The sequence below is a fragment of the Fomitopsis serialis genome (assembly GCF_022376445.1).
Source record: "Fomitopsis serialis strain Sig1Antser10 chromosome Unknown B0H18scaffold_26, whole genome shotgun sequence".
NCBI classification, from domain to species: Eukaryota; Fungi; Basidiomycota; class Agaricomycetes; order Polyporales; family Fomitopsidaceae; genus Fomitopsis; species Fomitopsis serialis.
Window position 1 is genome coordinate 68,006 of NW_025954986.1, and position 25,961 is coordinate 93,966.

The 25,961-nt window shown below is 57.5% G+C and overlaps 4 protein-coding genes across 4 annotated transcripts; 2 read left to right on the forward strand and 2 right to left on the reverse strand.

Moving 5' to 3' along the window:
- Positions 1–3,619: 3,619 nt before the first annotated feature.
- B0H18DRAFT_875383 (KR domain-containing protein) lies at positions 3,620–4,087 on the forward strand (the record flags this gene model as incomplete). The annotated part of the gene is made up of 2 exons (XM_048040419.1): positions 3,620–3,867; positions 3,925–4,087. Coding segments are annotated over 2 exons (411 nt in total), but the record flags the coding sequence as incomplete, so codon positions are not given.
- Positions 4,088–4,319: 232 nt separating this feature from the next.
- On the forward strand, positions 4,320–4,948 carry B0H18DRAFT_1001923 (uncharacterized protein). Its single transcript, XM_048028335.1, has 2 exons — positions 4,320–4,573; positions 4,625–4,948. Exons 1-2 carry the CDS (start codon positions 4,358–4,360, stop codon positions 4,673–4,675), a joined length of 267 nt encoding a protein of 88 aa, XP_047894370.1. The 5' UTR covers positions 4,320–4,357; the 3' UTR covers positions 4,676–4,948.
- B0H18DRAFT_1001926 (uncharacterized protein) lies at positions 4,949–5,992 on the reverse strand. The gene is made up of 6 exons (XM_048028336.1): positions 5,755–5,992; positions 5,653–5,719; positions 5,432–5,631; positions 5,292–5,398; positions 5,100–5,206; positions 4,949–5,020 (listed from the first exon to the last, which is right to left on the reverse strand). Exons 1-4 carry the CDS (start codon positions 5,800–5,802, stop codon positions 5,321–5,323), a joined length of 393 nt encoding a protein of 130 aa, XP_047894371.1. The 5' UTR covers positions 5,803–5,992; the 3' UTR covers positions 4,949–5,020; positions 5,100–5,206; positions 5,292–5,320.
- Positions 5,993–7,633: 1,641 nt separating this feature from the next.
- B0H18DRAFT_875386 (uncharacterized protein) lies at positions 7,634–8,998 on the reverse strand (the record flags this gene model as incomplete). Its single annotated transcript, XM_048040420.1, has 1 exon — positions 7,634–8,998. One exon carries the CDS (start codon positions 8,996–8,998, stop codon positions 7,634–7,636), a length of 1,365 nt encoding a protein of 454 aa, XP_047894372.1.
- Positions 8,999–25,961: the final 16,963 nt, after the last annotated feature.

Consider the following 25,961-nt stretch of genomic DNA (forward strand, 5'->3'; position numbering starts at 1 on the left):
GACTACGATGAGACGAACCCCGACGGAGGACTTCGCGGAATCCTACCATCGGATCTCGTCGCACGCTGTGGGGTGGGCCCACATGGGAGCACCAGTACGAGCTCGGAACGACGCACTCTCAGGTGTAGGACAACGCGGAACGAAGCAACGTCGATTGGAGGAAAAACGCCTCGGCGAGGGACGACCAAGTAAAACTGCGGATTGAAGACAGCTACTGTACATGAACACCAGGTCCCTCCGGCACCTCATCCTCGACCTCTCCCTCCTCCATCGCCTCGAAGTCCTGAGGGTGCGCGAACCGCAGGCGACGCGGTATCCCGGAGTAGCCGTCGGGAACGTACACTCCCTCCGATAAGCGAACGTGTAAGTCGCGGACGCTGGCCTCAACAGAATTTAGGCCTCGGGCGATATGGACAGCCTCGGAACGAGCGTCACGGTTAGCGGTGCGGCACTCATCAAGGAGGCCCTGAAACCGACTAAGGAGGCCGTCGAGGCTGTCGGAAGAAGCACGATAGGACGAGAGCTGTAAGGGACGCTCTAAGTAGCGAACCGGAAGGAGGGGACGGCCAATCTCTGCGTCGGCTTGCTCGGCGGTGACTCGGTTCGGGGCCCAGGCAATCAGAGGGAAAGGCTCGCCGAGATAGCTATGCTGCGACGGAAGAGTGAGGAAGACCTGGTCGAGATACTCGATCAGCTCCTGCACGTCAGGGTAGCGGCGGACGAGCGGAAGGGAAGCATCGCCGTGGGCCACTGCGCGGGAACGAGAGTCGAAGAGCATTCGCTGCGCGGGGAGAACGGCCGCTTAGAAGGACGATCGGGAATCAGGACGGAGGAAAAAGGACGCACGATTAACCATCGAGCTCCATGGGCCCAGGCAAGCCATTCGCGGTCACTATCGGGGTTCAGGCGAGGCTCTACTACACGCTCGTCGCGGAGAAGATCGATGAGGCGGTAGAACCGGGTGGTGAAGACGATGGTGGACGGGTTTGGGGGAGCATCGACGGGCATCGGAGACGGTGGGGAGCACTGAGGGCCTGGCGGAGGAAGCGGAAGAAGCTGGAGGAGGGTACGGGGAGGTGTCGGAAGGAGACGAGGCGGGTGCGGAAGGAACAGGAAAGGAGAGAAACGGATGCCAGCGAGGGTGGGACGTGGGAAAACAGCGGCGGAGGGAGACTTAGAGGGGGAGACGGAGGAAAAGGGGAGTTAGTTACCTACCACCACCTCTCAGGACTCAGTATCTAGGTTGCACCGGGCAATCTCAGGCTTCAGGTCTCGTCTCAGGCTCGCGTTCAGGCTAAGGAAGGTCGCAGAAGTTAGGCTCAGGCTCAGGATCGAGGAGAGCTCAGGTTAGGAACGTCGGAGGGAAGGCTATCGAGTATACCAGGCTCAGGAAAGGGCAGTCTTCACTAAAAGACATCGCGAACGAAGCGTGCGGCGCACCACCCCATCTCCCCTTTCCCTTCCGCGAGGTACCACAGACCTCGCTCGCTTCCTCCGCCAACTGTCAACTTGTACCAACGACCCCCGCCCATCGTTTTCACCGATACCAAGAATTCCCTTCCGCGTCGTCCACGCACCGGGGACTCGCCATCACCACAACGCCCTATACGTATCCCTACGCCACCTGCACATCTGCGTCGACCTCAAGGAATCCCTCCACCCCGACCCCTATCACGCATCGTTTCACCTCCTACGTCGCAGTCGGAGGAAGACTTCCATATAGAACCTACGCGCGCAGAACTGGCGGATGCGCCACCTAGGTACTCCCAACCGCCAGCATATTCCGAAGCAGACCGCCTCGCCGCACCAACACCTCGACCGTCTTCATCGTCGTCCATGAATACCGACGGATTCTTCACGCTTGAGGCCCAGCTTCTCGCTCAGCAGCGAGACGAAGGTCCACGAGCATCTACGTCCACACATGCAGAAGAACTTGTCGATCAAATCTTCGGTCGACGAATCCTTCAAGTCGTTTACGGTCCAGATGGGGAAGTCGTAGGGTATTCGGTTGGTATCAATAGCGATGATCCCAATCGCACCTTCCTTACTCCCTCAGAAGTACCACCTGCCGTCGCGACCTGAAACACCAACGCCGCCATTTACCGAATCCGCGCTAACAGACGATCGGCGAGTATTCCTCACGTCGGATCTCTTCAGGTGCTGGTCGAGTCCAACGAAGAGTCTCACTCGGTTGAAGACCAACCTTCGAGTCGAGTACCCTCTCCTTGGGATTTCAACGGCGACATAAACGACATGTATGCGGATGGCAACGACGGTGGAGACGAACAAGATCCTGAGGCTTAGTGGTCAACGCGGACGTCGACCATAGGAAGGGGCTTATGTTACAAGTCGCCATGTTACGTACATTTTCATTTTCTTTTACTTGTTATCTCTAACCACCTCACGTGCATGAGGACCGGTTATGTACTATACCGCACCCGGACTATCATGTGATAGCTGAACTCCGCTTACTCATTTCTTCGTCATGATTACCACTTCCTTCGTCAGCAATGACATATCCTGACTCACGCTTACTGTACGCCTTGACTCAGACTCATTCGTTTGTATATATACCAGTACAGTAGAGGTCGGACTCTTCAGTTCGACCTGGTTAGCAATCGACGCTAGCTTTCTCATACCGCTACCGCTTCGGAACTCGACTAGGACGAAGGGACTTGCGTCCTTCCTAGGTCTAAGAAACAGAACCGCTCTTCGAAGTTAGTAGCCTTGCAAGCTGGTGGCTTGAAGTGTTCCACTCGCCTAGCTTCGCGTAACAGTACGAGTGATTGGTGAAACAGCAGGCCAGTGACCCAATTGGCGATGTGAGCGCTAAGCCATGTGGCTACCGTGCCTACCAGCCCTACGCTACAGCTGCTCGGTAGTGAATGACCTGCTACCCAATGCTACATACATCAGGAAAACCCTCTTTCCGTAATTCGTGGTAATGTTCTGAAATTGTCAGTAATATGCGGAACACGGCAGAACACTCAATAATATCTTGCCATTATGAATCCAATCATCACACCTTTCGTATTCGCGAGTATTGTTCCGAAGTCGGTAGTTGCTTCGCGCATGTGCAATAATTTGCATATATTCGCATCACTGGGTACATATTGTTTACGAAATTGTGGACTGCATAGTATTGAGCTCAGGGGTCTAGACTACATGATTACAAGTTGGTACTAGGCTCGACCCGTGCACGTACCCACCCGCGTACAGATCCGCCACAGCAGGTACAGGGTCCACGTAGGCAAGTGAGACGGCGGGCGAGCATGACAGCAGGCAGGTGGAATGGCAGGTAAGCAGAATGGCAGGTAAGCAGGACGGCGAGGGGGATAACAAGCGAGAGGAAGACAGGTGAGAGGGTATAGCGAGATGGTGGGCGAGCAGGACAGCGGCGAGGGGAGCGACAGGGAGTTCGACAACAGACGAGAGGAGCGGCGGGCGCGTGAAACAGCGGGCGAGTGGAATAGCGGGGCCGTGGGCGAACTAGAGAGAGGGTGAGGGTGAGAGTGGACGACCGAGTCAGTGAGCAAACAAGTTAGCAGACAAATCAGTAAGGGGACGCCGTGGCGTGCCCGTCCTCAACAAACCTACGCGCGCTGTGCCTGGCGAGAGCATGGCTGAGCTACTCCGTGCGATTTCAGAGGAGGCACCGCTTGCGGGGTGCATAGTCCTCACGGCCGCACTGTCCAACCGAACGTTTGCACAGCTCGAGGAGGCGGACTTCGCAAGCGTGTACAAGTCGAAGATTGGTGTGGTTGACACGCTCCGTGAGTGCGTCGATGTCGGGGCATTGGAGTTCCTCGTCCCATTCTCATCCGTGGCGGGCCTCTTTGGGAATGGAGGGCAGACGAACTACTGCGCGTGAGTGGCTACGATAGGGTAACAAAATCTGATCAGGACTGACAAGTATCTTGTTAGAGCCAACACGCCGGTAGAGGAGCAGGTCTCCGCGTGTCCGGACACATTCGCCTTCGTCTGTCCGGGAATCATCGACTCCACGATGATGCGCTCGAGCGAACTGGGTGAGTCAGGCAAAGTCGCACAGCTTGAGCAGTTCGCCCAGTGGGGCATCACGGCGGAAGGTGCGTCCACTCATCTGCACATCGCGCCCAACGTCAATCAGGGCTCATGTGGCTGGAAGACGCCCTTGCTCGCTTCCAAACCGGTGAGCGGTTCGCGCGGTATGTACCGACAGTCGACTGGTACGCGCTCGAGCGCACGCCGTGCATGCCCCTTCTCGGACGACACCTCCTATCTACTTCCGTTGACGCGGGTCTGGGCTCGTCAGCCACTGGCCCCGGGGCGAGTGGTGTGGGGGCGGCAGACGAAGGGAGGCGACGTGGGCACGCGGATGGCGGCAATCGTACGCGGGGTGCTGGGCGTCGCTGCGGAGGACTTCTCGCCGGAGATGCCGTTCACAGTGTATGGCGTTAGCTCGCTGTCCGCACCTTGTCGTACCAGTATAACTTGTCGTACCAGCGCGCGTCGTGTCTGTATGTACCTGCACTTGTTGGGCAAACGTGCGCCGGGGCTGTCTCTGTCGTGTCACGGCACTAGGCTCCATCCACTCGTTCTTGATGGGCATTCCCGGAGTCGAGGTGAAAAGCAGGGTGCTCACCTGACTCGCTGGCCCTGCTGGACGCAGCCCATGTTCCTCCCTGCATCTTAACCTTTCGCTAAGAGCGTCGCTGGGGCTCGTTGCAGTTGCGTACAGCGCGATCTTGGTCGACTCATTGGTCCGATGTACGCGCCGTCTCTCGCGAACAGGTCCACCTGTGTGTACTGGAGGTCAGCGGCGGGCAAGCGAGAGCGAAGCAGAGTCTCAGTCACTGAGGGAGGAGGGGACTCGAGAGGCGAGAGAAAGTCCGGCGAGCGCGCGTGACGTGTCGTGGCTGAAGCGCTTAGCACTTCTCACGACAAGCCATATTCTCTGCCCCTCCCCATTCTCTGTCCCTCCCATTCTCCATCTCTCCCCGTCTCTTTCGACTCGAACGCACCGCTTGCCTGGCTCTGGTAAGCCGCAGCACGATCATGTGGGCTCGAATTCACGCACCGCGCATGAAGGACTCGGACCGGTTCTGAGCGACAGGATCATTGCACCGAGCGCGACAAGAGCGGAACGAAGAGGCAAGGGTAGCATGAGAGGAAGGCGAAGAAACACAGTTATGAGCACCTAGGAAGACTGTGGGAAGGCTCGACGGTATGTTCGTGGTATTTACTACCCTTCTCGTTCGCTCACAAGCCGCGACGCACTTGTTGAAGTTGCGCGTCAACCTGGCGGTTAGTTGCTCTCTCTCGCCTACCTACAAGCGTGTTACCAACCAGCTTGTCCACCCATCTGCCCTCTTGCATGCTCGCCTGCCTGCCTGCCATCTGTCACGCCCCCGCCTGTCTGGTCACTGGTCAGAGTCGCCCCCTCTTGCACACTCGCTCTCGCATCCGACTCTCTCTGCCCTACTCTGCCAATGGGGCCTGTTATCTCGCTTGCCTTGCCTCGCTCGCATACTTGTGCTTTCAGCCTTCCGCCTTCTTGCATGCTCACTCTCTCGGCTTCTCGTTCCCTCCCTGCCTTGCTCTCGCGCATCCTCTCGACCTCACTCTCGACCACTACCGTCGTCTCAATGGCTCAATTTTTCATACGCTCACTCTCTCGCCCGCCCGTGCGCTCGCCCATCTTTGCTTTCACCTGCTCACTCGGTGGCTCATCGGCTCTCTGGCTCACCCACTGGCTCTCGCCTGATCACCTACTCTCGCTGCTCTCGCCTGACCACCTGCTCTCACATACCCCTGCATCATCTCACCCGCGCAACCTCTCGCTCGCGCGACCTCTCGTCCGTGCAATCTCTCGTCCGCTCAACCTCTCGCCTGTGCACTCTCTCGCTCGCACACTGTCTCGCTCGCACACCCTCCCGCCTGCACTCTTGCTCGCGCATCTGCTCGCCCGCTCGCTAGTCCACACCCGCGCAAAACTCTTACCCGCTCTGGTGGGCCTGTATACATGCGGGTACGAGTACAATAGGGATTGATTGCGAGTAGTATATATCACGAGTACTACCAATGAGTCGTGTTGGCTGTATTTGTATTGTATTGGATCATTGACAGTACATTATAATGCATCATGTTTTTTTCGCACCTATGTGTCTGTGGAATGCGCTGCGAACATTAAGAATAAAGACAATGGTTCATCTAATAGTGAGGAACCCTGCCCCTAATACGACTGTATTCGGCACAATATCCTGTTATTCGTAGGTCGACCTCCGGACCATAGCGAATAAACCACTACTACAGCGAACAAAAGAATGGCTACAATTACCCGTTTTTCGCAGTAATAATGCATCATTCGTTGTTATTCCGAAAGTAGGGTTTTCCTGATGTAGAAGGTACCTTACCTCCCGCCCTCCCGTGCCCTATGGGCCCTCTGTAGTGCTCTGTAGTAGGGAGCACACATTTTGCAGATGTGTTGTTGTTGTTGTTGTTTCCTTTTATTGTCACTGAGGGCGTAGCCCTATGTAGACAGTACATACACTACTCGGAACTTGTCTCGTCTCGTCTTTGGTCGCTGAGCATCGCCGTCCGCCGAAGCTTCAAGCTGGTAGGCTGTTATGTTATGGCTTCGGATGGACCACAGGACAGATAACCTGGACGGAATGTTGATGACACTGGAGCAGGATGATGTCCTGGCGTGATTGGACAGTATACTGCAAGAGAAGCAGTTCTCCTATACTGTTGCGTCACGCGGCATCTGTATAGGCACTCACGATGACAACACCACTTGGACGTCTAGTAATGAGCTTCTTGGGATGGGTTCAGGACTACGAGAACGGTGTGATCGGTTAGACGAGCTCGTCAGGCGGAAAATGCCACACTCGCATAGACGAGGTATATTGAGGTGTGTAGTACTATGGACTTGGTCAAATTGCAAAGGAAGCTGACTGTCCTTGGAGTACCGCTCCAGTGCATAGCTTCCAAGACTTCGCCAGCTGGAGGAAGGATGTGGACAAGATACCTCGTCACAGTATGCAAGTTGAACAGAAGAATACCGCCGAAGAGGAGGCCGAGGGTCCTTGAGGTAGCATGGATTGACGTCCTTGCAACCCTGCATCCTGGCTCGTATCGTCGCATGGAGTTTGTGAGTATAGAACCATCATCATCAGGCCGCCCTGCTAATGTGTTGTGCGGTCTCAACGTACAGAATGGCCATGCGGCCGCAACGCGGGTCAAGATGCTGTGTCGGGGAAGGCATTGGCGCCCACTTATGCTCGTATGTGATCAATTCTTGAGAATGAAGCATTGGATGGACGGCGGTTTGGATGTTGTGTACTCGAGGCCATGTGAGTGCGCGTACTGGATTGCGAGCGAGATATTCTGGACATCCCTGACGAATGCGACGATCTTCGCGTCTATCGCCCAGCGTGCAATCACCTTGTTGTAAAGCACTGACTGTGAGACATAACGAGCTCCGTTATTTTTTTATTTTTTATTTTTTATTTTGGAGGGCTTTTACAGACGCCGGCAACAGACAATTGGTCCGCCCCGGCCGCCCAGCTTGCATACGGTGTTACCCGTAAGTGCAGTCCACGGAAAAAAATGCAATTTACGCACGGCTAAACAGCCAGTGTGGGACTCATCAACCCGGATCTATATCAACGCGTAGGATCGGGGAACTACCCACTAAAAAACCTTTGCACTTCGTCCAATCATCCGGGAGCGCTAGTTCATCATAAATGACGGCGTTCCATGTGGCTAGGACTAGGTCGTGAGACAGCGCCTGTTTGCCGTATCGCTTTCTTGTGGCCTCAACGTCTATAGCAAGGCGGCTGTTCAGTACATAGGCGAGTTTGCATCGCACGTGCAGGGGACTGTGTTCCCAGCTTTCTTCATTTTGGTGGCCAATTACTCTGTCACAGCGTAGTTTCCATATGAGGTGAGTCGCCTCCGAGATCATAATTCGCCATAATCGAGTTGCACCCGGTCTGACTCTATTTCTTTCGTCTGTCCAGGTTTTCAGTCCTAGGGTGTGAACGTCTACAGTCGTCATGTCTGGCCATGGTAAGCCTTTTTTCAGCCATAGGCCGGTGATTATTTGCCATATTTCGCGTTGGCCTGTTGCTGTGCATTCGAACAGTATATGTGTTATTGATTCTGTCATTCCACAGAAGCTACATTGGGCGCGGTGCTCGAGGCCGGGGATTGCCAACCAGTAGCTTCCACATCGCAGCGCCCCGTGGATGCATTTCCACAAGAATGTTGCGAAAGATCTGCTGAAGTCTTTATGTCTCGTGCTGAGCCATATTGTTTTGTTAGCCATAGTGTCTTCAGGTGTCCTGTTGCGGATGGTGTCAAGGTTCGTAGATGTAACTCGTCTTGGGGGCGTGTTCCTCCATGCTATGATCCCTTTGTATGCTAGCGCTTGAGTGAGAGCGGGGAGTTTTGCTCCTGTGATGTCAAACCTCGGGTGCTCAGTGAGCGTTGGGGGAGGGATGAGGGGGAAGAGATCCAGCGATCGGTTTGAGGAGGCGGATTGTCTCGCTTTATCAAGTGTTTTTCGGTCCTCCGGTCTGACTATCTTCCCTAGGGACGTGACGGCGCATCGTTGGCGAAGTCTGTTGAGAAGGACGCGTGTGTGCCTTGCCTGCGATACGTCTATCCAACCGTGGTCTTCCCATTCCGGCGATTTGGTTATAATCATGGATGTGAGTATGTCATTTGTGCTCAGGATGCGAAGTGGTGCGTCGAGCGGGGTCTGTGCTACTGCATGCAACGCGGCAATGATTTCTCCTGGTGCCGAACTGTGGGAGACGGGGTCTTTGGACACAGGCATCGATGCATTTCTGTGATCGTTTTCTCCGAAGAAAGCGATATATTTGCCAGGAGTCGCAGCTTCTCTTTCTCCGGTGTTGCTCTCTGGCAGGGCTCTGAAGATGTAGACAAGCGTGGACTCGCTAACTACTTCAAGTCCTGGGCGTTTACGGTGTGAAGGGGGATCGCGCATCGTGCTAGATTCCACGAAGACGCGGAAAGTTTCAGATATACCGCCTCTAGCGGTGATTGAGGGGTTGAAGGTGAGGGTGTCTCCTTCATTCGTGTTTGCGATATCGTTACGAAGAGACCGCCTCGTTGTTAAGGATAGGCCGTCTTTGTACTCTATGGAGAGCGGGTTCCACTTCGGTAAAATTTCGCTCAGTATGCGGAAAGCGGCTAGCCTACATTTCTCTGGGTGTCTGCATCCTGCTGCCCTTGAATTTGAGCATTCGGGGCAGTCACATAGGTCCTCCCCCCAGTTCTGTTTTTGTTGCGGCGGGGTCGATCCGCATGTTGATCGCGTGGAGTGCAAAAGGTCGGCAACGGTTATGACACCATGATTATCGCGTAGGCAATCGCTGACTTTCGTGTTGTTTAGTCGTCGTAGGGCCGTCGTTGCTCCAATGTGGTACCACGTTGGGAGTTGCTTCTTGAGCGAAGTGTCTACTTTCAGAGCCTCTAGGTGGGTTCCGTATTTCTTTGCCGTCGATAACATGGTCTTAATATATTGGGGCATGGAAGACTGTCCTCCGTGTGAGGGGCGCCAGCTTTGAAGGAAAGTATTGATTTGCGCTTTCGGTCGGATCTCTCCTGCGTCTCTTGTGGCATATTTATTTATGATGGCGTCCATTGCAAAGGCCCAGGTAGGTCGATTCGGGCCCAGGTCTAGGTATCGTTTAAGCCACATTAGGTTTATCGCTTCGTTTCTTGATTCAATGTCCAGGAGACCGAGGCCGCCTTCTGTTATAGGTCTGTGCAGGGTTGCGAGGTTTATTTGTGGGACATTGTTGTTGCCCCACATGAAGGTACGGATTATTTTGGTCAGTTCTACCTCGATTGATTTAGGCATTCCTTGGACTACCGACAGGTATTGCGATATTCCTCCCGGTCCCATTTGGACTATATGATGTTTGCCGATCATGGACGGTCTGCATTTTCCCCATCTGTCGAGGAAGTTCTTTATTTTCGTGAGAGCCGGCGTCCATACGCTTACTTGGTCAACTTTGTTTCCTATCCATGCTCCTAGGACTCTAACCGGTTTGCCGTCAGCGGCGATCCGCACATGTTGAGGGATGTGGTCGGCGGACGGATCCTCTGGGTTTAGGAGACGTGTTCTTACTACTGCTTCTCGGTAAGTTTCAGATCCTACTGGTACTACTTCCGTTTTGCCGTTATTGAATTTTGCACGGGAGGCGTTACACCATGTCTCAAGGATTTGCCAGAGGTCTTCCCAGCGGTCCTGTTTTGATAAGAAGGTGGAGGTGTCGTCGGCAAACAGTTTTGTTATTAATTTGTTGGTGGCTCCAGGTATGCGGAAGCCCATTAGCGATGAGCGACGTAGGGCCACTGCCAGCGGTTCGATCGCGATGTCAAATAGGAGGCAGGAGAGAGGGTCACCCTGTCGGACGCCCCTTATTACACTGAAGAAGGAGCTAATTTCACCGTTCACAATAGCTTTCGTGCGTGCATGTTTGTATAGTGCCTTTATTTTGTTGATGAAGCGTTGCGGTAGATGGAAAGCTTCCAGCGTGCGCCAAAGGTATGTATGGTCGATTTTATCATACGCTTTTTCCTGATCAAGGGCTATGATGACTCCATCTTCTTCTAGGTTCTCGGCGTAGTCTACAAGGACGCGACAGGTTTGCGTTTGATCTTCAATGTGTCTTCCTGGTACAAAGCCGGCTTGGTCGGGGTGGATCAGCTTCTCGGCGACTTGCCCGAGGCGAGATGTGAGTATTCTCGTGTATATTTTGTAATCCGTGTTTAGGAGGGTGATGGGTCTGTAGTTGCTGATATCTCGGCGATCACCTTTTTTATAGAGCGGACATAACCATCCGTCGGCGAAGCCGCCGGCAGGATTCACTCCGAAGGACTCTATATCACCGAAAACAATTTGGAGGTATTCAAGGCTGTTGAACGCTCCTTCTCTGGTGTCGCGCATGAAGGTTGACCAGAACTCGTAGGGGATCCCGTCCAACCCTGTTGCTCTCCCTGATTGGGCGAGACGGAGTGCGTTTTTTATTTCATCTGTGTCGACGTCTGATGAGAGGGTCTCTAGGTCCGTGTAGTCGAGACTAGAGTCCAGGGAGTTGAGCACAGTTGAGATCGCGTGTTCTTGATTCATTCTGGAGAACCCGGGGGGGTCGAGATGTTGTATTTGCTCGTGGTAGGTCTTCGTTAGCTCCGCCATTTTGTCTGACCTAGTTTCATAGGAGGGAGGGTCCGATTGAGGCACTTGGAGGAGATACATAAGGTCCCTTGGTTTTCGTTCTCGGTTTATCGCGGACCAGTACTTGGTGACGTGTTCTGCATTGATTACGTACCGCGCTGTGGTAGTGAGTTTCGCCGTCTTGTGTCGCTTCCGTTCCAGCGCTAGTATTCGGTTATGTATGACTGCTGAGTCTGCTTGCATCGAGGCGGATACAGCGTATTCCGGGTGAGCTTCTATTTCCTTTAGGTGCATAGATAGGCGGTTAATCTCAGACCTTATCTTAGGAGACCGTTCCTTTTGGACCCGTTTCGCTAGCTCCCTAAGGTCGTTTTTAAAACGCGAGTGCAGAATTTGGATTGGGCTGGGGAAGTCATTGCCATCTAGGTGCGTGGTGGATTTCATCATTTTGATTGTTGCTGTGCCGAGTTCAGCAGCTGATTTTTTAAACTCATCGTCATCTAGGAGATGTGAGGGGAGGTTCCATCTGCCTCGTCCGATATAGGGCGCTGATCGGGTGCTTAGGTGTGCACAGATCAGCCTGTGATCAGTTTGTACTCCCGTCGTCTTAATGGACCATTCTTGTGAAGACATGATTAGTTCGTTTGTCGCATATATTCTGTCAAGTCTTGATCTCGATGCGCTACCCCTCTGTGGGAAGGTGAAGTCCTTTTTTGAGGGTTCGGATAGTCTCCATCCGTCAAATAGGTTGAGACAACGTAGTAAGGATCTTAGGTTTTGTACTGCCGTGGGTGAGTCTTCCTTCGCAGGGATTCTGTCAATTGCTTCTTCTACGATATTGAAATCTCCGACCAAGAGGTCGGGTTTGCAGAGCTTTCCATTTTCTACCATCTGCAGCAATTGTTGCCAGAAAGCGGTGTTGTCTTGCGGGGGTTGGGCGCATAGACATTCATTATCGTGAGGTGTTTGTTTGCGTGCCAGTGAGTCCTGAGTAGTGTTGCTCTCCCGGGAATGATCTCCGTGAACTGGGTACCCGCGGTGTCTACTAGTTCGCGGTTTAGTATTGTTGCAACACCTTGGGAGGACGTTGCAGAGGTTGAACATGAGTTATGTATCGTGATCCTCCTTCCGTAGATATTTTCTATGTTCTGGACGTCAGAGTCGTTTAGGTGTGTCTCTTGTAGGCACAGTATGCCAATTCTATCTTCTCTTAGGAGTTGATTGATTTCATTCCATTTCTGGTTCTGGGGGCCTGTCATGCCTCCACGCCCGTTTATGTTGAGCGAGCAAACGTGTATGCCTGCTTTTGTTTTCCGTCCTGATGTTTTAGCAGGAGTCTGCTTTGCCGGTGTTAAGGGGGTTTCCCTTGGATGTCGTCGGCCCCTAGGCCTTGGTCCTGCAACCGGTTGTGTCAGGGAGTGCAGAGGGGCAGCCCCGTCTCCAGGTTCCTCCATCTGATCATCGAGACCAGCGTGGGCGGGGGACGCGTTGAGCTCTCTCTGATGGAGGAGAGGTAAGCCAGTTGTTGTGAGATCGTCCGTATGGTTGGTTAGATTTATGTTGTTCACCGTTGCGCTACACATTCCGACTACAACGATCTGTCAGGTGCGGGGAACACTCCTGGTTCCCTCAGGGGACACGCTGCCTCGGCAGCTTCGGCTTCTCAGCCTGGGGCAAGTCTAAATAGTGCCCACTCGCTGTAAGAGGAACGGCACGGCGGTTCGGAAGCTTTCCTGTCCTGCGTTCGCAGTCAGTAAGTGTGGGCTTCGTTCCCGGGTGTCGTGTGGTTAGTGAGATGAGTTTATGAGATTTTCCTATCCTGTGATTCGTATTTGGGTTGTATCTGAGTCATGAGAGGAGGGTTGTCGAGATGTTTTTAACATGTCGAGGATACGCGAAAGAGGACGTATATTTGTTGCGAGAGTACTTGTTATCAGATACAGGGTACATCTAGGGCGATCACATATGTATAGCGTCCGACTAGTTCATACCGTTACGACGACCGCGAGAGTCATTTCCCCGTGCTCTGCCGCCGCGACCGCCTCGTCCACCACGACCACCACGACCACCTCTTCCGTTCTGTCCGTTGCCTTGTCCTCGGCGGTCTCTCGTGAGGGACTCGCGAGCTTCAGCGATGGAGGGGCCGTGCCATCCAGGCGTGGACGGCAGGGTGCAGGCGACTGTAGGGTGGTCGGATGAGTGACAATACATGCAGAAGAACGTATCTTCGATGAGCTCGGGAGGTCCTGCGTACGGTCCACCGTAGACATGCCCACGTACGCGGTCCCGGAAGTTGATCCACTCCGCAGCGTCAGCAGTGGGGGATTCGACGTAGAGCAGCGCGATTGGTTCCTCGTCTTGTCCTTCACGTAGCCGGATTCGTCGGACGCGTATGGATTGGAGTACGAGGCGGCATGCGTCGTCGACGGACAGGTGCCGCCATCTGCCGCCGGACCTGATGTCGGCGGTGATGAGCGCTGTGGGGCAGGCCCACATGGGAACAGCGGTACGAGCCCGGAACGACACACGCACTCAGGCCCAGGCAATGCGGAGCGAAGCGACATCCATTGGCGGAAGGACGACTCGGCGGAAGGACAACCAATATAAGAACACGCGGGAGGAAGACGGCTACAGTACATGGACAACAGGCTCCTCCCCCATGGCGTCCTCAACCTCTCCTTCCTCCAGATCATCGACATCCCTAACAGGCGCGAACCGCAGGCGGCGAGGTACCCCGGAGTAGCTGTCTGGGACGTAGACTCCCTCCGACAGGCGGGCGTGCAAGTCGCGGACGCCGCCCTCGACCGTATTCAAGCCCCGGGCGATACGAACAGCTTCGGAACGAGCGTCGCGGTTAGCGGTGCGGCACTCGTCTAGGAGGCCCTGGAACCGAGTAAGGAGGCTGTCGAGGCTGTCGGACGAAGCGCGGTAGGACGAGAGCTGTAAGGGACGCTCCAAGTAGCGAACCGGAAGGAGGGGACGACCAATCTCTGCGTCGGCCTGCTCAGCGGTGACCCGATTTGGGGCCCAGGCGATCAAAGGGAAGGGTTCGCCCACGTAGCTATGCTGCGACGGAAGAGTGAGGAAGACTTGGTCGAGGTACTCGATCAGCTCCTGCACGTCGGGATAGCGGCGGACGAGCGGAAGGGAAGCGTCGCCGTGGGCAACCGCACGGGAACGAGAGTCGAAGAGCATTCGCTGCGGGGGGGACGGCTTAGAGGGGGATCAGGACGAAGGACGAAGGAAAAGACGCACGATTAACCACCGAGCTCCATGGGCCCAGGCAAGCCATTCGTGGTCGCTATCGGGTTCAGGCGAGGCTCGACAACACGTTCGTCGCGGAGAAGATCGATGAGGCGGTAGAACCGGGTGGTGAAGACGATGGTGGACGGGTTCGGGGGAGCATCGGCAGGCATCGCAGACGGTGGGGAAACACTGAGAGCTAGGCGGAGGGGGCGGAAGGAGCTGGAGAAGGGTATAGCGAGGCGTCGGAAGGAGGCGGAGGGAGCGGAAGGAGTTGGAGAGGGGTACGGCGAGGGGTCGGAAGGAGACGCGGCGGGTGCGGAAGGAACGGGAGAGGAGAGGAACGGGTGCCAGCGAGGGTAGGACGTGGGAAAACGGTGGCGGGAGGAGACTTAGAAAGGGGGACAGAAGGAGGGAGGGAGTTAGTTACCTACCACTACCTCTCAGGACTCAGTATCTAGGTTGCACCGGGCAATCTCAGGCTTCAGGTCTCGTCTCAGGCTCGCGCTCAGGCTAAGGAAGGTCGCATAAGTTAGGCTCAGGCCCAGGATCGAGGAGAACTCAGGTTAGGAACGTCGGAGGGAAGGCTATCGAGTATACCAGGCTCAGGAAAGGCAGTCTTCACTAAAGGACAGCGCGGACGAAGCGTGCGGCACACCTCCCCATTCTCCCTTTTCCCTCTGCGAGGTACCACGGACCTCGCTCGCTTCCTCCGCCAACCGTCAACTGGTACCAACGACCCCCGCCCATCGTTTTCACCGATACCAAGAATTCCCTTCCGCGTCGTCCACGCACCGGGGACTCACAATCACCACAACTGGAGCCCACCGCGAGGGGGATTTCGTTGGTAAAATCTTGTTGACCCAACCCCGGGTGCCACGTCATCCTGCCTATCACACGGTCCCGAGCGAAAACTCTTGCTACCGTCCCTAATCGTTCAGAGCCTCGCACCCCTACGAGAAGTCTACTCGAGGAGCTCGCTATCGTACATCACTCCCCGGACTCGCCGTACGACCCATCGCTCAGGGTACCCGCACTAGACGGCATTCCCCTTCCGCGCGCTGACGACAGTGACGGAGAGAACCTGTTCCTCGATCCGGCTGACAGCACCCTCACCTCTGCACCTGCATCATCACCAACTCGAAGCTCAGCGTCGAGCGAGTCGATCCCATTAGCAAACGTACCTCGGCGGCGAGCATACTCTACCCCGTCCGCGCTCTCCTCCTCGACCAAGTCAGTGGGCAGCCCCGTATCGGTGCCGGCCTCGGTTCCGCTTCCTCCCTCACCATATCCCATCAATGTTCCACTTCCAGAATCACCCGTCTCAATATACGCATCACTGCCATCGTCGCCTGTCGACGAAACCATACCCCTGCTCGTAGTCCCTTTAATCCCGTATCTCGCAATTCCCTCCGACATATCGGAGACAATTTCCTCCGTCTCATCTGTTACTCCCTCCGACGAGTCTCGAGCTCGTTCCCCTTTCCTCCGCACTCCTTCCGCCCAACCAGAAAATAAAATGGCCGCTATCCAGCCACGCAGTATGCCCGTCCGCGGGGATCGCATTGCTCCAAAATTCGATGATCAGCCCCGGTCGCTCGCGCGTTACTTCGAGGACGTCTCCGATCTTCTGGGGCTCGCGAACATCACCGTCGACGAGGAGAAGATTCGGTACGCTCAGAGGTACCTGAACCCCGATCAGTATGAGCTGTGGGGCACTGTAACCGTCCCCGACAACCCGACGTTCGAGCAGTATAAGGAGGGGATCGTGAAGCTGTACCCTGGGTCGGACGGAGCATCCAAATATCTAGAAACCGATCTGGACGCAATTGCGGCGGCCGGGCTGAGTGCCGGGACGGACACGCGCAGTGGGGAGGCAGAGTTCTATCGAAAGTTCCTTCCGGTGGCCCGCTACCTAATGACGGAAGGGCTGGTGTCTAAGTCGCAGGTGCACCAGAAGTACCTCTCCGGATTCGACGCGAAGTCGGCGGACGCGATCCGTCGGAGGGTCGAGATTGTCAACTCTACGGTCGACCCCGCGAAAGGATACAGCCTTGAGCAGCTGCATGGGGCAGCGCAGCAGTGTCTCAGCGCGGTCAGCTACGGCGGCGGAGGCAACACTCAAGGTGGGGGTACTGGTGCGGGAGCGGCGGAGGAGGGGGGTCATCTGGCGTTAAGCAGGAACCGATGACGGAGGAAGCCCTGAGCCGAGCCTTCGTGGCGGCGCTAGGGGCACTCCAGCAGACGCATGGAAGCGGAGGAGGCCGCGGAGGAGGGTACACTGCCGGAAACTACGGCGGAGGAGGGTACGGAGCGGGGAACTATGGCGGAGGAGCCTACACGAGCGCGAACTACAATAGCGGGGGGTACGGCGGAGGAACGGGTCGGGGAGGACCGGTCTTCGGATACCAGCCTCAAGGACCTGGGCGCGGAGGGTATGGCGGCGGAGGCGGAGGGTACAGCGGAGGTGGAGGGTTCGGGACCAGGACATGCAACTTCTGCGGGGAGATAGGACACTTCCTGCGCGAGTGTAGGAAAGTCAGGGAATACCTCCGTGCGGGGAAGATCAGGCTCGATGACGAACAGAAGATACGCTTCCCCGATGGGGGTTTTGTGTCGCGGTATGGAGGCGGATTCCTGATCGACGCTATCGAGGCCAGGATGGCTAACTTGGCCGGCGGAGGGAACGGAGGGCAGCCGCAGCAGCAAGGGAACGTCGGAGGGAACGACGGGCAATTCGGGATGGGCCGCCGCATCTAGGAGCGAACATTGTAGAGATCGTCGAAGGATATACGGTCGAGGAGACGACCGAGGAAGAGGACTCACTCAGGCGCGCCGAGGACTTAGAGGAACGTGCACGTGTCTTAGCGGCGGAGGCGGCTCGAGTGCGCGGAGGAGGGAAGAAGGTATCTTTTAGGGATCCTCCAGCGGAAGAGGATGCGCGCGGAAGCAAGCCCAGCGGAGGAACTGTGCGCGGGGCGGTTGGGAAGCCGCCGGGCATCCCAGCAAAGGGGGTATCAGCCGGAACGAGCGGAGGAGGCCCGGTGGCGAGGGATCAGGGGAAAGGGCGGACGGCCGAACCACAGTATCGGTTCCAGGCGAAGATCAACGAGGGAAAGGACCCTCGAGCGAAGGCCGAAGATCTGGCGCGGCGGATGATGTACGAGAGCGATCAGAAGGCGAGCTGGGGCGAGATTCTCGAGATCAGCCAGGAGTTTCGGAAGGTAGTTGACGAGCAGATCAAGACGCAACGTGTGCAGGTCGCCGGCATGGCGGAGGAAGCGGTGTGGAACGTGGGGACCACCGAGCTGTCTAGCGGAGGGAACGTATTCGACAGCGGGTACTGGGACTCCTTGACGCTGCGGGAGCTGCGGCCGCTGATCAATGGCGTCGGAAGGGCGGCGTGCATCCTGGACTCAGGGGCACAGATGGTCCTGATGCGGAAGGATATCTGGGAGCGCGTCGGAGGGAGTCTTCGCCCCGACGAAGGATGCGTAATGGAAAGCGCGAACAAGACGACCACTCGGACGATAGGGAAGGCCATCGGGATGGAGTTCGTGTTCGACGACGAGGTAAAGATCGTCATGAATGTCCAGGTGGTAAGGGACGCTCCTTTCGAGGTGCTCCTGGGCCGGCCCTTCTTCGCCGCGAGCTGTTGCGAGACCCGGGACTTCAAGGACGGAAGCCAGACGGTCGTCCTTACCGATCCGCAGAGCAACCGCCGCGTGATGGTACCGTCCTTCGAGCGCCGCGCGGGGTCGAAGAAGAAGAGTGAGGGACGCCCGGCCGAAGATCCTCCCGCGGAGGATTTTTAGAAGTCGATGATGCAAGCAACGCGAGCGGAGACGATCTTATGGGCCACTATTCAGTATATGTCTGGGACGGAGAGGGTGCGGAAGGAACGGGAGCGCCTACCGACAGGCTTAGCGACTATGGATCGTCGATGGACTCTGCAGATACCCATTTCCCGAGTTGTAACGAATCCTTGGATTTTAGCGACGCAATACACGAGACCGTTGCTCAGTATGGGGATGTGGGAGGCAGAGAGACTATCGACGAGACTGAAGGATGTCGAGACAAGCCGGCGGGAGGAGCGCGTGGGGATGGAGAACGATACGATGAGTCAGCGGAGGAGGACTACGAGTCGGCGGAAGAAGACTACGAATCGGCAGATGAGGGACTCGAGTCTGCGGAAGGAGGATATGGTTCAGCGGAGGAGGACTGCGAGCCGGCGGAAGAAGACTACGAATCGGCGGGGGAGGATTTCGAGCGGGCGGAGGGAGATCGCAACGCAACGGAAGGAGAGTATGAGTCTGGAGATGGGGCGGAGGAGGAAGACGGATGGGAGGAGGAGGAGGTGTTCAAAGTAGAAACGGGGATGGCAATCGAGGTGCTGGCCTACAAGAAGGTGGCTCGGAAGGTACGACCAGTGGCCGCAACGCTCCCCGAGGAGTTTAGGGTGGTGCGAAGGGCGCCGACCGATCCGCTAGCGGGCATGCCCGTTATGCCGATCGTCGCGCCGGAGTTCATTCCGCGCGGAAGGTACACGCAGGAACGGAGGGACGCACTAGACGTAGGACGAAGCGGATTCCTATGGCCGGAGGAGGCGAAGCTGGTGGACTGGCTCGTAGGGATGCACGACAAAGTATTTGCGTGGGATGAGACGGAGAAGGGGCGGCTGAGGGAAGAGTATTTCGATCCTGTGGTAATCCCAACGGTCGAGCACATTCCGTGGGTACTGAAGAACATCCCGATTCCTCCTGGTATTTACGACGAGGTCGTCCGCATCATCAAGGACAAAATCGCGTCCGGGGTGTACGAGCCATCAAGCTCGTCGTATCGCTCGCGATGGTTCTGCGTGGTCAAGAAGGATGGAAAGTCTCTCCGACTGGTACACGACCTGCAGCCACTAAACGCTGTTACGATCAAGGATGCGGCGGTCCCTCCGTTCATCGAGCAGCTGGCGGAATCGTTTGGCGGAAGGGCATGCTACGGGGCCCTGGATTTGTTCGTAGCATTCGATCAGCGGGGGCTGGCGATTCGGTCGAGGGACCTCACAACGTTCCAGTCACCACTGGGGGCCCTGCGATTGACGGCAGTACCGATGGGATATACGAACGCGATGCAGATCGTACATGGGGACGTAACGTTCATCATGCAGGACGAGATTCCGGACGTGACGATACCATTCGCTGATGACGTGAACGCAAAAGGGCCGAAAACTAGGTACGAGCTTCCCGGCGGAGGGTACGAGACCATCGGAGGGAATCCAGGCATAAGGCGATTCGTGTGGGAACACCTGGAGAACATGAACCGCATCCTCCAGAGGATGGGTGCCGTCGGAGGGACGTTCTCGGGAAAGAAGGCACATCTGTGCGTACCGGACGTGGTAGTCCTGGGACATAAGTGCACATACAGCGGAAGGGAGCCTGACGATGCAAGGGTGCAGAAGATCCGCGACTGGCCAGCGTGCAAGACGGTGACGGACGTGCGGGCTTCCTTGGGACGATGGGGCTGGTTCGGATCTTCATCAAGGACTTCTCAAAGATCGCGAGGCCACTCACTAGGTTGACGCGGAGGGAGGTTGACTTCGGATGGGGGGCGGAAGAAGAGCTGGCGATGGAAACACTGAAAGAAGCACTCGTGAACTGCCCTGCGCTCCTTCCGATCGACTATACAGTGGATCGGGTGGTGATTCTAGCTGTGGACTCCTCGGTAATCGGGGTTGGATTTGTCCTGCTCCAGCGGGACGGGAAGGGAAGGAAATGTCCAAGTCGATTCGGGTCTATAACGTGGAACGAACGGGAGTCACGATATTCACAGGCTAAGGTCGAGCTATACGGACTCTTTCGAGCGTTGCGGGCGTCGAGGATCCACATCATCGGGGTGCGGAAGCTGGAAGTCGAGGTCGACACGAAGTACATTAAGGGAATGTTGAACAACCCCGATATCCAGCCGAACGCAGCCATGAATCGGTGGATAGCGGCGATCTTACTGTTCGACTTCAAGCTAGTGCATGTTCCAGGGGTGCTACACTCCGGAGCAGACGGGCTGTCGCGGAGGGAGAGAGCGGAGGAAGACCCGGACGAGGAGGGGGATCCTGAGGAGTGGATCGACGAGGCCTGCGCATTTACGATCGAAACTTGGAACTCCAGTGAGCCGAGCTATCGGCGGAAGGGACTGCGGGCGCGGGAGGAGGAGCGAGTGCTCTGCCTGATAAGTGGGGAGATGGTCGTGGGCGCGGAAGGGGTTGAAATTCCGCAGCACGACAAAGCAGACGCGGCGGAAGAAGATTTGGTCCGCATTGAAGAGTTCCTGAAGACTACCGAGAGACCGGAAGGAATGACGGACGAGGGAGCGTTCAGGAGATTCGTGCGGAAGGCGGGACGGTTCTTCTTACGCGGAGGGAAACTCTGGCGACGAGATCCAGGCGGGAAGCACAAGCGGGTGATTCGGAGGGAACGGAGGTTGGGACTGTTGAAGGAGGCACACGACGACCTTGGACATAAGGGAGTACTTACGGTGCGGACGAGGCTGCTGGAACGTTTTTGGTGGCCGTTTCTGGACCAGGACGTACGGTGGTACGTGAGCACCTGCCACGCATGCCAGCTCAGAAGCATGCAACGGTTGAAGATCCCTCCGACGGTCGCGATACCGCAGGGACTATTCCACAAGGTGTACATGGACACGATGCACATGCCTGCCGCGGGAGGATATAAGATGGTGGTCCAAGGGAGGTGTTCGCTTGGGTCGTATCCGGAGTTCCGGAAGCTGCGGAAGGAGACGGGGACGATACTCGGGGCGTGGATTTACGAAGACATTCTCTGCCGGTGGGGGGCGGTGGCGGAGATCGTGACGGACAATGGTCCCGCGTTCCTCGCGGCGATGGAATACCTGGCGAAGAAGTACGGGATCCGTCACATCAAGATCTCGCCGTATAACTCAAGAGCGAACGGAATCGTCGAGCGGAGGCACTTCGATGTGCGTGAGGCGACGATGAAGCTCTGCGGAGGAAACGAGTCGAAGTGGCCTTCGGTAATTGACGCGGTTTTCTGGGCGGAACGAGTGTCGATACAGAAAAGCACAGGGATGTCGCCATACCGAATCATGCACGGGGTGGAACCCATCTTCCCATTTGACCTGGCGGAAGCAACCTACCTGGTCCCGGCACCGGAAGAAATGCTCACGCAGGAAGAGTTCATCGCGCATCGCGCGCGACAGCTGCTGAAGCGGAGGGAGGATCTTAACGAGATCCATCGGAAGGTACTTAAGGCGAGGTATAGGTCGGTCAAGGAGTTCATTAAGCGGAACGAACATACTATCAAGGACTACAAGTTCGAACCTGGAGAACTAGTGCTAGTACGGAACTCCCAGATCGAGACGGAACATAGTCGGAAGGCGAAGCAACGGTACCTGGGCCCAATGATCGTGGTACGGCGGACGGAGGGAGGATCATACATCCTCGCGGAACTGGACGGGAGTGTGTCTAGGCATAGATACGCTGCATTCCGGGTGATACCCTATCGCGGAAGGGACAAGGCGCGGGTTGAGATCACGGACTTAGAAGAATGGGAGGAGTACCTACCAGATGAGAACGAAGAGCTTGAAGAGCGGTTTGGCGTGGACGATGAAGAGGAGGAGTCGGACACGGAGGAAGGGGATTGACAGGGAGAAGGGGAGGCGGGGAGTCAAGCGGAGGGGGCGGAAGGTGCGGGTGTCGCGTCGGAAGGAGAGCGTGACCCGCGGAGGGGCGGAGAGGGATGGGCAGACGAGCTGGATGGGGTGGAGCGGATATGCTCAAGAACGTATGAGAGCTGGGTCTCGATGACGTCGAGGGCGGCCTGGACGGAGGAATCGTTTTGGATAGTGTCGAGACGGGATCGGATATAACCCCGGAAGGCCTCCAGGGCGCGGACCTTCTCGGCGAGGGTGTCGAGTCGACGGTCAACGGTGCCACAATCGAAGCCGGCGCGGATCTCGAGGCGTCGCTGGGTGTTAAGGAAGGACTCGTAGTTCCTCCGGTGCTCCAGGAACAAATCAAGGAGTCCGTTAACTTGGATCGCGATGCGTGTGTCTCCGCGATCGATATCCCTGGCGTGACTCTCGAGCATCGTGTTAACGGTGCGGCGGAACTCGACGAACTCGTCCCAGATGCGCTCCTGTTGGCGGATCTGCCGGGCGGAAGAAGCCTCAAGACGGGTAAGGCGCTCCTCGATAGGAAGGGTGGAGATCGGGACGGGCGCGGAAGGGTCGACGGGTGAGGGCGATGGGGGGAACGGAAGGGGAATCTCGTCGGGGTCGAAGAAGGGACGGTGCCCGACGCTGGAGGGACGGCGAGCGGCGGGAGGAATGCGAGTCCGAAGGCCACTCATGGGAACGGGCGAAGGGGAAAACAATGCGGGGAGGCGTGACGGCCTGGAGGGGAACTTAAGAACGAGGCAGTAACGGGGGAGCGGGTAGTGCACCCGAGGCAGGGACAGATCGATGGGGATAGTGGGAATACGAATGAGCGATGGAAGGCGAGGGAGGAGGATCAGTAGGCGCGAGGCGTCGGCATCACTCGAAATCAATGAGATCAACTAACTAGGCGCACGGGGCGGAAGCCTTGAGGTGATTGGGGATCAACGGAGGCCCCATTCGCGGTCGAACGGGGAAGAAGGACGCGTGCCGGGGGAGCTTGTCAGGCGGGTAATCCGAGGACCGGGAGGGTAGGCAGGGCTCGCGGAGGCAAAGGGGAGATACATTGTACACGCGCGGTACCGCACGGAGGCAAGTACATCGGAACGAGCAATTCACTACGGGGAAACGACTACCTACTGACCCTCCTCCGACTCACATTCCGGCTCGGGCTTCTCGGGACCCTCCATCTCTACATCTTCGTCGAGCTCATCGTGTTCGTCCTCCGGATCGGGGACTTCGGGGGCACCAAGCATACCGGGGCGGTGGAAGAACTGCTGGAGTTCTCCAGATCGGCTGGCCATCCAATCAAGCCGATCCTGGACAGTCCGGAGGCGAGGTGGGGCGGCGGGTGCGACCGAACGAACCGGGGGAGGCCGCGAGGGACCAGCGACCGGCTCGAGGGATGGGGAAGGAGCGGGAGGCTGAGGAGGCGGCGCGGGAGCACCGCGGAACGGGAAGTCAGATCGGACGTCCGAGGGGCGGGGACCGACGAGGGTGCCCCCGGGGGCAGTGACCCAGTCATACGAGTCAAGGGCGGATCGAGGAAGGTCGGGATGGTGGCCAATGTAGAAGAAGCTTGGAGCTCCCTCTTCTGGAAAGCAAGGGGATGAGTGAGCAGGAGGCAGAGGCGGAAGAAGACCGGGAACTCACTGAAGGCGCTGAACACGCACCTTTTCTTCCGCGAACTACACGCGGCACACGCATGGCACGGAAGGGCATCAATGCGGCAGCGGAAGCCGTTCCGACGGCACTCGGGGCAGGGGGTAGTCGGTGAATAGACGAACGGCCCATACCGAGGGCGCTCGGCGTTAGAGGTGCGCTGCGGGACCGGAGGGAATTTGTCGGGGAGGGCGGGGGACGGAAGGACAATGGTCGGGGAGGGTGAGACGTCGGGAACGGCTCCACGGTTCGGAAGCTTGAGGTGAACGCGGCGGGGCATCGGACGAGACGGACGAGGGTCGGGAGGGGAGGACGGCTGGGTCGGGCGGTACAGTCGGGTGCCAATATTGCTGGCGAAAATCGCCTCCTCCAGCGCACGAGGCGACATGGATCGGGCCGGACTGTCGTCCTCAATCGTATCGATGGGCGGCGGAGTCGGCGGGGCCCGTGACAGTGCAGTTCCGCGAGGAGGACCGGGTGGCGGAGAGGGGATGGAAGGCGCAACAGGCGGAGACGGGGATGGCGCAAAAAGAGGAAGAGGAGGGGCCGAAGCGCCTCGTTCAGTGAACAGAGGGGAGGAGCCGGGCGGCCGCGGAGACGCGGACGGAGCGGGAGGAGGGACGGAGGGGTCCCGCAGGTCGAGGGAAGGCGAAGACGCGGGCGGCGGGGTGCGGATGGAGAAGGCGGGAGGCGGAACGGAAGGGTCTCGGTCGGTGAACGAGAGGGACGAGGCGCGAGCATAGCGACCGCCGGAGGAGGAGGACGGCTCGGGGAACGGAAAACCGAACGGGCCGGCCACGGAAAGCCGAGGCTCAGGCACCGAAACCTCCTCAGAGGCCGCGGGAGGGACGAGGGACGAGGGAACGAGCTCGTCGTCAGCGGCGGGCTCGGGGACCGGGTCGTCGTACTCTATGGGAGACGGAGGCGGGAGATGGGCGGAGGGCGATCCGGCCGGCTCTGGGACGGGAGACAGGTGTGCAGCGACGGCAGGGGGCGGGGACGGACGGGGCACGGGCGACGGGGACGGAGCGCGAGAGGCGGGACGACGGGATGTGGCGAGGACGGCGGGGGAGAGCTCGAAGGTGGTGCCGGCCCAGTAGCCAGTCGAGCCGTACCGGCGGCCACGCAGTTGGGCCTCCTGCCGGAGGGTCTGGAGGGAACCCTGGTACCGGGAGGGCTGGCTGGCGAAGCCGTCCAGCCGCTCCCAGAAGGCGTCCAAAGCGGCCTCGGTTTCGGGACGCAAACGCGTCTCGAACAGCCCGTTGGTGAGGACGTAGTCGAGGTGCACGTCGTACACGGCCTGGAAGGACCTGTGAGCGTGGAGGACGGGGAGAGAGGCATCGGAGGTACTCACCCAGGCGTAACATAACTGGCGACCCCAGATCAACCACGCGCCCGCCTGCGCGTGCGACGGATGGCGGCCCATGGTCGGCTCTCGAGCGGCGACAACGCTGATTCGCGCCTCAAGGGAGACCAGTTCAGCGGAGGCGGCGAGGCGGACTGGATAGTCCTCGTCGGGGAGACCGGCGGTGAAGTCCAGAGTGGCGGAAGGAGACGGGGAAGGACGAGACATGTGTGACAGGAGATAGGAGGGAGGAGGAAGGAGCACGAAGGAGCAGGAGCGCGGCGAGCCTTATATGCGGGGAGACGAGGCCCAGCCACACTGATCGGAAGAAGATTCCCCGATCAAGAGACTATCCCGGCCAATCAACGCGCTGGACGAAGCGCCAGAGAAGCAAGGCGAGCAGAAGGCCGTGATCGATCACCGATCGCTCAAGACTTGGGACGATCCTGAAGGCGGCGGAGGAGTACCATATCGGGAAGGAGGGGAGTCTGACCGGGGACGGTCAAAATTTCAAGGTGGGGGTAGATGTGGGGCAGGCCCACATGGGAACAGCGGTACGAGCCCGGAACGACACACGCACTCAGGCCCAGGTAATGCGGAGCGAAGCGACATCCATTGGCGGAAGGACGACTCGGCGGAAGGACAACCAATATAAGAACACGCGGGAGGAAGACGGCTACAGTACATGGACAACAGGCTCCTCCCCCATGGCGTCCTCAACCTCTCCTTCCTCCAGATCATCGACATCCCTAACAGGCGCGAACCGCAGGCGGCGAGGTACCCCGGAGTAGCTGTCTGGGACGTAGACTCCCTCCGACAGGCGGGCGTGCAAGTCGC

Coding starts and splice junctions, on each gene's coding strand:
- B0H18DRAFT_1001923 (XM_048028335.1), top strand. CDS start 4,358: ATGGCGGCAATCGTACGCGGGGTGCTGGGCGTCGCTGCGGAGGACTTC. Junction 4,574..4,624: donor ACGGCACTAGGCTCCATCCA/CTCGTTCTTGAT, acceptor CAGGGTGCTCAC/CTGACTCGCTGGCCCTGCTG.
- B0H18DRAFT_1001926 (XM_048028336.1), bottom strand. CDS start 5,802: ATGATGCAGGGGTATGTGAGAGCAGGTGGTCAGGCGAGAGCAGCGAGA. Junction 5,720..5,754: donor GTCAGGCGAGAGCAGCGAGA/GTAGGTGATCAG, acceptor TGGGTGAGCCAG/AGAGCCGATGAGCCACCGAG. Junction 5,399..5,431: donor AGTCGGATGCGAGAGCGAGT/GTGCAAGAGGGG, acceptor ACCAGTGACCAG/ACAGGCGGGGGCGTGACAGA.